Source organism: Astatotilapia calliptera, chromosome 3 (assembly GCF_900246225.1).
Source record: "Astatotilapia calliptera chromosome 3, fAstCal1.2, whole genome shotgun sequence".
NCBI lineage: Eukaryota > Metazoa > Chordata > Actinopteri > Cichliformes > Cichlidae > Astatotilapia > Astatotilapia calliptera.
The window spans coordinates 52138425-52149358 of NC_039304.1; the positions used below are offsets into that span (position 1 = coordinate 52138425).

The 10934-nt window shown below is 47.6% G+C and overlaps 1 protein-coding gene across 1 annotated transcript; it reads left to right on the forward strand.

The window, feature by feature from the left end:
• The first annotated feature begins 442 nt into the window (after positions 1-442).
• On the forward strand, positions 443-8070 carry eif4e2rs1 (eukaryotic translation initiation factor 4E family member 2 related sequence 1). Its single transcript, XM_026163567.1, has 7 exons — positions 443-655; positions 1249-1330; positions 1915-2049; positions 2234-2338; positions 3521-3673; positions 4661-4797; positions 7851-8070. Exons 1-7 carry the CDS (start codon positions 639-641, stop codon positions 7888-7890), a joined length of 669 nt encoding a protein of 222 aa, XP_026019352.1. The 5' UTR covers positions 443-638; the 3' UTR covers positions 7891-8070.
• Positions 8071-10934: the final 2864 nt, after the last annotated feature.

Consider the following 10934-nt stretch of genomic DNA (forward strand, 5'->3'; position numbering starts at 1 on the left):
GAATGTGTACACTCTTGTATATGTATGTGCATATTTGCATGTACACATATATTTTTACAAACATATGGGATGTCACAATGTTTTCTATTTTTTCATCTTTCATCTATTTTAATTCTTTTTATTTGATTATGCTATCCTTCTGTTCAGCACTTTGGCGGACACTTGATGCCCTTTAAATGTTCTTTATAAATAAAGATCACTTGACTTGAGAAGCATACATTAATGCAGAGAAGTGTATTTTCGTTTATCATTTTTTTAATGTATTGATTGTGCAGTGTTGGTCCTCCATATATTTATAAATATAATTTTGTAGTTTATGCACTATGGGCCCGCCATAATATTTATATATCACTTATTATTATTTTTAATGAAGTCAATTATCCCGCGTTGATCCTCCATACTTATGGACATAATGTTTCGCTTTTATAACCTTTCGTGAAAGTGCGATTAGTGACCATTATCAAATTTGTCCCTTCGCGCCTTCCGTCCACTGTTCCGCCGTAAGCATGCGCATTGACAGAAGCCGTCACCGCAGTCCAGTGTGTTGAGTAGAAGCCGAGTAGGGACAATAGATTAAAAATAGAAAAGTACAGGTGATACAGGCGGAGATAAGGAGCAGAACGAGAGACGGAGGAGAGATGGATCAGTTGGAGCGGTAAGGCTCACCTTTGACCCGGAAATAACTGCAGATAACGCTCGAGCACGTAGAGCTAGCATCCAGTGTGATTCATTCAAACTTTATTTAAACAGACTGCGTGAAATAAGAGTTAGCCGTTAACAACAGCGTTTTTATCCAGGCAGTCGGGGTCTAAACTTTATTGACACAGCCTCCCTGAACAGTCCGTTTGTTTCGGAGCGTGAGACGGTCGCGTGCGCTGTTGTGTACAAGTGAGAGGACCTGTGGAGGTGTGACGTCAGCGCAGGGCTCCGTCTTTTAAATGGAGTTTAGGAAGGACGTGAGATAAAGGGGCGACTTCACCTGTGAGTAGTGACGGTGCGGTGTGTCGAATCTTTCCAGCCAATGGTTTCGGGCTCACGAAGCCCCGTTTAACAGCTCACTGCTGCCATCTGCTGGTCGTTCGGTGTACAGCGGCCCTGCTGTGGTAACACATGCAGGCTACATATCAGTGGAAAAGCAAACGTAAAGATGACTCAAGCATTTTAGCTGCTCGTCCACCATAAACCATGGGCACGTCCCTCAGGTGACACCTGGGATTACCTGCTGAGTACTTCCTGTTTGTCTTTCAGTCCCCAAGATGACAACGCACAGGAGACAGATTGTCACGTTGACAATGCCGATGGAAACAACAACAACAACAACCGGCGCAAGGTAACCTGTTCCTCTGTTTTACCTGGTTACCTGTTCACGCCGTGCTCGTGTCTGTAGGCACGTTATGTTATCCCAGGTGGAAGTCTCGCTGAGACACGTGGCGTTAGAGGACAGACAACAGTTGTGTTTGTGGATATATGACTGACTGTAATTATGCATGAAATCATCACATCTCTGTAGGATTAAACTGTTTGAACATTATAAGTGCTTCATAAAAACAATGTCACGTGACTTTGCTGACAGGCAGCTAAAAGTATTGTTTAATGTTCCTGTTGGAACTTTTGTATCGCCGCATAAATAAGAGTCATAAAACTCAGCACTTACTTTTAAATGTTTACTCTTCGGCCGCCCCACTTTATCCTCTGCTGTGCTATGAATCCTGGGATATGATGTGCCAACCCACATCATAACCCATCCTTGAAATCTGAGGGAAAGGACGACGCATTTGCAGCAGCCTTCCTCACGTCACTGTGACGTAATCGGCCCTCTGAAGGACAGCCTTGAGTTTAGACACTCTTAAAACCCTCAGACTGTGAGGACCTGATTGGTCAGCAGCTGTGATGTGTGTGTTTTGTAACCTGCAGACGGTGTGTCCAGGTGCAGGTGAGCACCCCCTGCAGTATAACTACACCTTCTGGTACAGCAGGAGGACCCCGAGTCGTCCCGCCAGCTCTCTGAGCTACGAGCAGAACATACGACAGATCGGCACCGTGGCCTCGGTACGTATGGACAGCTTTCTGTGAGGACACGCCTCCTCTGAGACCACACCCCGTCAGCTTTACTGATAGTTTCAGTCTGACACGATTTTATTTCTTCTCTCTCTGATTCAGTCACATGATCAGTCTGACCGGATCAGTAAGTCTGTGCGATCGATCGTTCTGATAGCCAATAATGTGTGTTCAGGTGGAGCAGTTCTGGAGGTTTTACAGTCATCTGGTGAGGCCAGGTGACCTGAGCGGGCACAGCGACTTCCACCTGTTCAAGGAGGGCATCAAACCCATGTGGGAGGTAACTAAGTACCCAGTACTCCTGCAGTACTCCTGCAGTACTCGTGTAGGACAGATTTGTGCTGCTCAAATGAAAGTACAACAATAAAATCATCATAGACACACAACACATGCAGGGCTGCAGTGACATCACCACGAACCAGACACGCCTGTGTGAGGCCACACCCACACCAAGAAAGTACTAATGAAGGAAGCATCAATGAATTCTTAGTGAAGTGCTGATGAAGATGAGGGGTATCCATCCGTCTTCCTTCACTGGGGGGCAGGTCACGGGGCAGCAGCCTGAGCAGAGCGTGCCAGACCTCCCTCCTGCTGGCCTCCTCCCGGAGAACACGACAAGCGCACCTTGCCCAGGAGGCTCAGCTCTCTCTTCACCACCATGGACCGGTGCAGCATCACTGCAGCCGCTCCAGTGCGCGCTGTAGGACACCACCTGATGAAACCAACAGAACCAATCTGCACGAAAGCCAGAGACGAGATTCTTGGCTGCGCCTGTAAATTCTGTACATGAAGATTCTGAACAGAATCGGTGAGAGTACCATGTCCCACCAGGAACTAGTCCTGCCTACTGACGGCTCTGCGGACCAAGTTCTTGCAATGGTTGCTTAAGGATTAAATGGCCCGTAGTACGGCGATGGGCCCCTGTCCCTTTCCCTGGCTGTGCCACATCCTGGGCCTGATAACCCCAGGCAGGGGGAACTGTTTCCTGGGTGATCTTCTCATGGAGGTTTTTTAATAACTCTTTGTCTGGTCCCTAAACCCATGTCCAGAAAGGTAGCGCTTCACAGACGAGCGGTCCCACAGCTGTACACAAAAGGCTAAAAGTAACATGAACGTTAGGTCATAGTCAATACAACAGATTAAATAAAACACGTGAAAATAAACAATACATAATAATTCAACTAAGAATTCTTAACAGAAAAGCTGTTTTAACAGGAAAGTATTAACTGCTCATCAGTGTACTCGAGTACTGCAGGAGTAATCCTGGAGATGTACTCATGCGCTAAAGGAGTACTGATACTGCAGCAATCCCGTACCGCCCCCTGCTGTGCTGCTCGTACCAGTTGTCCCAGATAACTTCCTGCAGTGATGTTAGAGCTGTGTGGTCACATGACTGATGCACTCAAACTCCCCCCTGTGTCTCCTACCTGTCTCACCTGTTGTGTCTGTCTCACCTGTGCAGGACGAGTCTAACCGCAGTGGGGGGAAGTGGATCATCCGGCTGCGTAAGGGTCTGGCGAGTCGGTTCTGGGAGAACATCATCCTGGCCATGCTGGGCGAGCAGTTCATGGTGGGAGAGGAGATCTGTGGGGCTGTGGTCTCCATACGCTTCCAGGTAACCACACAACCACTGCAGCACTGTGTTACTGCAGGGCTGCTGCTCTGAGTCGGAGTGAGGCACAGTGGAGACCTTCTCTACCAGAGATCAGGGCTCAAACTGGGATTCGGTGCTGTCCAAGTAAAACACAATAGAACTGTGTTACTAAAGTGCAGCTAGTGATGACTGTGGAAGTCTGTGGAGTCGAGCAGAGCGAGGACTTCTGTGATTGTTACCAGGGTTACCCAGTGCTGGTGTGCTGGTCCCCTTTTTTTTAATAAGAATGTGAAACTACACTGAGCGTCATGCTCAGTGCTGAATTCCACTTCCAGAGCTCAGGGACCTCTCCCGCGACATCTTTCAAAGTAAAAGTATTTCCAGACTGGATCATGTGATCTGATCAGTGGGTAGCGTGGGTTCAGCTGCACGGGTGGGGTCTTGTTTGGCCTCAGTGTGTCCTGTATGGAAGACTGTGGCAGCAATGTTGTCGAGCTGTGTTCACAGACCAAATCAGTGAGTCCGATATATGAGCGCTGGAAGTGAGCTCAGAGGAGAGCTGCTGCTCCTCCACTGACAGGAGTCTGCTCCTTTAGCCTAAGCTTAAAATTAGACGGTCTGTCTCCCAGATCCAAACTGGTTCCCCGAGTTGTGCTCTGATGCATCCATCGGAGTATGTGTGTAAATATTAGATAGGAAAAAGGACTTGTGTGGATGGGCGAACCAGGCACGCTGTGCTCAGAGTAGGAAAGTGATATAGGAGAACCAGTCCATTCACCATTTCCTGTCAGAGGCCATAAGAAGATCATTTGTAACCTTCACTAAAGCTGTTGCTGTGCTGAGCTCTGAAACCTGACTGAAACTCTTCAATAAGCCTCTGCAGATGATCTGTTAGCTGTTGGCCTATAATTAGCTAAGATTAGCTGGGTTTAAACAAGCTTGAAGGCCTGTGGTACGTTTATGGTAGCATCTGACCTCTGACCTGTCTGTAACCCGTCTGTCTGTCAGGAGGACATCCTGTCGATCTGGAACAGGACGTCCAACGACCAGACGACGACGTCCAGAATCAGAGACACTTTGAGACGAGTCCTGAACCTTCCAGCTAACACCATCATGGAGTACAAGACCCACAACGACAGCCTCAGGTACTACCACTGTGCTAGCACTGTTACTGCTGCCACTGTTACTGCTGCTAACACTGTGCTGCTCAGGTTGGTTGATGCTTTGAGTGTATTCATATGAACCTGACGGTGATCAAAGTCACCTGTCTCAGCTCTAAACCATCTGTACTTAACCCTTTAAAACCAGTTAGAGCGGCACGCTCCGTTTTGCCTAACCATTTTTAAATCCCGGTAGAACCGGAACCGTGTAAGCTAGCGCAATAATTTTTTTTTGCATATGAAACCAGAGGAGTTGTACTTACATCTTATGCCATCAGCTTGTCCTCGGTCACAGTTCCCTTCCACATATAGCTTTGCAAAAACTGCATAAAAAGCACTTGCAGCAACAAAAACATAATATCCCAGAAACACGCTTTGCCGATCCGATCAGCTGTTCGTAACACTTCCTACGTTAGAATAGACGTCAGCATGAGCTATCGCATGTCCGCCATTACCTGCCCGAAACCGGAAGTGACTTCATTTTCTCAGAAAATGTAGTTTTTTACTTGTAGGCCTTTACCGATGTTTTTAAAAGTCATGTTTGACTTCATGCTTTTCTGAATAGTTGCTGGGATGCTTAGGACTCAAATCGCGCTGCTTTAAATGGTTTATTTTGATGCACCTGCTGTTTTCTCTGCAAATTTGCATCATAGGATTGGTTTTAGTTTTTTCTGCAGTATATAAAAATTGCTGTATCTCAAAAATAAAACTATGAAGACACAAAATAAATTCCCTGTGGTGGGAAACTATTTGTGCAACTTTTTTGGATTTACAGTTTTGAGGGATAAACCTCTTAAATTTCTCTATTTAGAAATATATGTTAAAAAAATAAAAACGATTTTCAAATTTTTTGTACTTTATTGCAGCGGTCCCCAACCGTTTTTGCGCCACGGACCGGTTTATGCCCAACAATATTTTCACAGACTGGCTTTTAAGGTGTCAACAAAATAAAACTAGTACCGGTACCGAAAAAAATAAGATTTATTCATAACACATGTGAAAAGATTCGATCCCTATACAACAGTTGTAAGAGCTTGGTTCGCATTGCCGGCAATAAGTCGGACTCGTTCCCGGTGGGTGATGGGCTCCGCCAGGGCTGCCCTTTGTCTCCGGTTCTGTTCATAATTTTTATGGACAGGATTTCTAGGCGCAGCCAAGTGGCGGAGGGCTTTCGCTTTGGTGGTCTCAGGATCTCATCTCTGATTTTTGCAGATGATGTGGTTCTGTTGGCTTCATTGGGTGAGGGCCTCCAGCTCGCACTGGAACGGTTCGCAGCCGAGTGTGACGCTGCGGGAATGAGGATCAGCACCTCCAAATCTGAGGCCGTGGTTCTCAGCCGGAAAAGGGTGGAGTGCCCACTCCGGGTCGGGGATGAGTTCCTGCCCCAAGTGGAGGAGTTCAAGTATCTCGGGGTCTTGTTCTCGAGTGATGGGAGAAGGGAGCAGCGTAAATAAGCTTCCTCCGAAAGGTGGCTGGCCTCTCCCTTAGAGATGGGGTGAGAAGTTCGGCCCTCCAGGAGGGGCTCAGAGTGGAGCAGCTGCTGCTCCACATCGAAAGGAGCCAGCTGAGGTGGTTCGGGCATCTGACAAGGATGCCCCCTGGGCGCCTCCTGGGTGAGGTGGAGAGACACGCTGGAGAGATTATATCTCTCGGCTGGCCTGGGAACGCCTTGGTGTTCCCCCGGATAAGCTGGAGGAGGTGGCTGGGGAGAGGGAGGTCTGGGCCTCTTTGCTTAGGCTGCTGCCCCCGCGACCCGGCCCCGGACAAAGCGGATGAAGATGGATGTGAAAAGACCAGGAAAACCGAGTTAACGATAAAAACGATAAAAACGATAACAAAATAACGCTGAAAACCGATTAAAAACCCTGAAAACCAGACATTTCACACCTGAGCCTCAACTCTCGCGGCCCGGTACCAAACGACTCACGGACCGGCACCGGTCCGAGGCCCGGGGGTTGGGGACCGCTGGTTTATTGCACTTTTTTGCAATTTATGTAGTTACTATGGACTTAATGCTAAAATATTGGCTATAACAGTTGTATTGATGTATAGCAACTTGAAATGCTCCCAAAAACTGCTCCACAGCATATAAACATATGTCGTTCTTGGTTCTATGGCAGGTCTAAAGGGTTCATGATCCTCTAAACAGGGTTTGTCCTCTGTTGATGTTTGGGACATGAGGTGGAGCCACTTTTCATCTAATGAAAGGAAATCAGGACTTTTGTTTTCTTTAGGTCAAAGTTGAGATCAAATGTATGTGTCCTCCCTGTAAACCCACTGTTACCCCTCTGTCCTCCCTGTAAACCCACTGTTACCCCTCTGTCCTCCCTGTAAACCCACTGTTACCCCTCTGTCCACTCTGTAAAACCCACTGTTACCCTCTGTCCTCCCTGTAAGCCCACTGTTACCCCTCTGTCCTCCCTGTAAACCCACTGTTACCCCTCTGTCCTCCCTGTAAGCCCACTGTTACCCCTCTGTCCTCCCTGTAAACCCACTGTTACCCCTCTGTCCTCCCTGTAAGCCCACTGTTACCCCTCTGTCCTCCCTGTAAGCCACTGTAAACACTCAAGCGTGTTTAGAGAGCGGGAGGATTGCAGCAGATGGTAAATGGCTTGTATTTGTATAGCGCTTTATGTAGTCCCTAAGGACCTCAAAGCGCTTTATGTAGTCCCTAAGGACCTCAAAGCGCTTTACACTACATGCAGTCATTCACACACATCCACACACTGGTGATGGCAGCTACATCGTAGCCACAGCCACCCTGGGGAGCACTGACAGAGGCGAGGCTGCTGGACACTGGCGCCACCGGGCCCTCTGACCACCACCAGTAGGCAACGGGTGAAGTGTCTTGCTCAAAGACACAACAAACCGTCAACCTTCCGATTACAGGACGAACTGAACTCTTGAGCAACGATTGCCCAGATGACACTAATTCTGTGTTTAAACTAACAGCTGTGCTTGTCACTGCTGACTGGTGAAATGCATTGTGGGAAACGATCCTGATAAAGCAGTCAGACCTCTTCTGTCTTCTGTTTCAGGGACAACTCGAGCTTCAGGAACACCAAGATCTCTGTCTGAGGTCACCGGGGTCAGCCGAATGGCCCTCTGACCAAGCAGGAACTGCCGTGGTGTTACTCTGCTCTCTCATTGGCCAGAGGATTGCCACATGGACCAATAAACTGACTGAACTGGACTGACGGTGTTAGTTTGTATCTCTGAAGTTTGTGCTGGTGTAAATAAAACTGAGTCTTCTTTAAACTCTGAGTGTGACTCTTTAATCCCAGCTGGCACCTCTGGGTCCCAGAGCAGTATAAAGACCTGTCCCAGGATATTCCAGGATGGTAGCTGAGACTAATCTGGGTCTATTCCAGGCTGCAGTCCAGCAGGGAGCTGAGCAGATGGACTTGATCCAGGCCGGGATTAGCAGATCAGAGGTACCATCATCGGTACCTGATCCAGCTCACCTGTCTGATCACACGATTCACCTCCCCTGCTGCTCCTTGCACATGAAGACGCCCTCTTACCACAGGCTGTGACACTACAGCGAGGTGCTGACATCATCAGCAGGAAGTGAAGACGTGACAACAACACAGGTGGATGCAAAGTTCCTCTCTCTCCGCTGTAAGTGGATGTAGCTCGACCATGATTCTCTCTCTCCACTGTAAGTGGATGTAGCTCGACCATGATTCTCTCTCTCTCCACTGTAAGTGGATGTAGCTCGACCATGATTCTCTCTCTCTCCACTGTAAGTGGATGTAGCTCGACCATGATTCTCTCTCTCTCCACTGTAAGTGGATGTAGCTCGACCATGATTCTCTCTCTCCACTGTAAGTGAATGTAGCTCGACCATGATTCTCTCTCTTCACTGTAAGTGGATGTAGCTCGACCATGATTCTCTCTCTCCACTGTAAGTGAATGTAGCTCGACCATTATTCTCTCTCTCTCCACTGTAAGTGAATGTAGCTCGACCATGATTCTCTCTCTCTCCACTGTAAGTGGATGTAGCTCGACCATGATTCTCTCTCTCCACTGTAAGTGGATGTAGCTCGACCATGATTCTCTCTCTCCACTGTAAGTGGATGTAGCTCGACCATGATTCTCTCTCTCCACTGTAAGTGGATGTAGCTCGACCATGATTCTCTCTCTCTCCACTGTAAGTGGATGTAGCTCGACCATGATTCTCTCTCTCCACTGTAAGTGGATGTAGCTCGACCATGATTCTCTCTCTCTCCACTGTAAGTCGATGTAGCTCGACCATGATTCTCTCTCTCTCCACTGTAAGTGGATGTAGCTCGACCATGATTCTCTCTCTCCACTGTAAGTGGATGTAGCTCGACCATGATTCTCTCTCTCCACTGTAAGTGGATGTAGCTCGACCATGATTCTCTCTCTCTCTCCACTGTAAGTGGATGTAGCTCGACCATGATTCTCTCTCTCCACTGTAAGTGGATGTAGCTCGACCATGATTCTCTCTCTCCACTGTAAGTGGATGTAGCTCGACCATGATTCTCTCTCTCTCTCCACTGTAAGTGGATGTAACTCGACCATGATTCTCTCTCTCTCTCCACTGTAAGTGGATGTAACTCGACCATGATTCTTTCTCTCTCTCTCCACTGTAAGTGAATGTAGCTCGACCATGATTCTCTCTCTCTCTCTCTCCACTGTAAGTGGATGTAACTCGACCATGATTCTCTCTCTCTCTCTCTCTCTCTCTCTCTCTCCACTGTAAGTGAATGTAGCTCGACCATGATTCTCTCTCTCTCTCTCTCCACTGTAAGTGGATGTAACTCGACCATGATTCTCTCTCTCTCTCTCTCTCTCCACTGTAAGTGAATGTAGATCGACCATGAATCTTTCTCTCTCCACTGTAAGAGGATGTAGATCGACCATGATTCTCTCTCTCTCTCTCTCTCTCTCTCCACTGTAAGTGGATGTAGCTCGACCATGATTCTCTCTCTCTCTCTCTCCACTGTAAGTGGATGTAACTCGACCATGATTCTCTCTCTCTCTCTCTCTCTCTCTCTCCACTGTAAGTGGATGTAGCTCGACCATGATTCTCTCTCTCTCTCTCTCCACTGTAAGTGGATGTAGCTCGACCATGATTCTCTCTCTCTCTCTCCACTGTAAGTGAATGTAGCTCGACCATGATTCTCTCTCCTCTCTCTCTCTCTCTCCACTGTAAGTGGATGTAACTCGACCATGATTCTCTCTCTCTCTCTCCACTGTAAGTGAATGTAGCTCGACCATGATTCTCTCTCTCTCTCTCTCCACTGTAAGTGGATGTAACTCGACCATGATTCTCTCTCTCTCTCTCTCTCTCTCTCCACTGTAAGTGAATGTAGATCGACCATGATTCTCTCTCTCTCTCTCTCCACTGTAAGTGAATGTAGCTCGACCATGATTCTCTCTCTCTCTCTCTCCACTGTAAGTGGATGTAACTCGACCATGATTCTCTCTCTCTCTCTCTCTCTCTCTCTCTCCACTGTAAGAGGATGTAGATCGACCATGAATCTCTCTCTCTCTCTCTCTCCACTGTAAGTGGATGTAACTCGACCATGATTCTCTCTCTCTCTCTCTCTCTCCACTGTAAGTGAATGTAGCTCGACCATGATTCTCTCTCCTCTCTCTCTCTCTCCACTGTAAGTGGATGTAACTCGACCATGATTCTCTCTCTCTCTCTCCACTGTAAGTGAATGTAGCTCGACCATGATTCTCTCTCTCTCTCTCTCCACTGTAAGTGGATGTAACTCGACCATGATTCTCTCTCTCTCTCTCTCTCTCTCCACTGTAAGTGAATGTAGCTCGACCATGATTCTCTCTCTCTCTCTCTCCACTGTAAGTGGATGTAACTCGACCATGATTCTCTCTCTCTCTCTCTCTCTCTCTCCACTGTAAGTGAATGTAGATCGACCATGATTCTCTCTCTCTCTCTCTCTCTCTCCACTGTAAGTGAATGTAGTTCGACCATGATTCTCTCTCTCTCTCTCTCCACTGTAAGTGGATGTAACTCGACCATGATTCTCTCTCTCTCTCTCTCTCTCTCTCTCTCTCTCTCCACTGTAAGAGGATGTAGATCGACCATGAATCTCTCTCTCTCTCTCTCCACTGTAAGTGGATGTAGC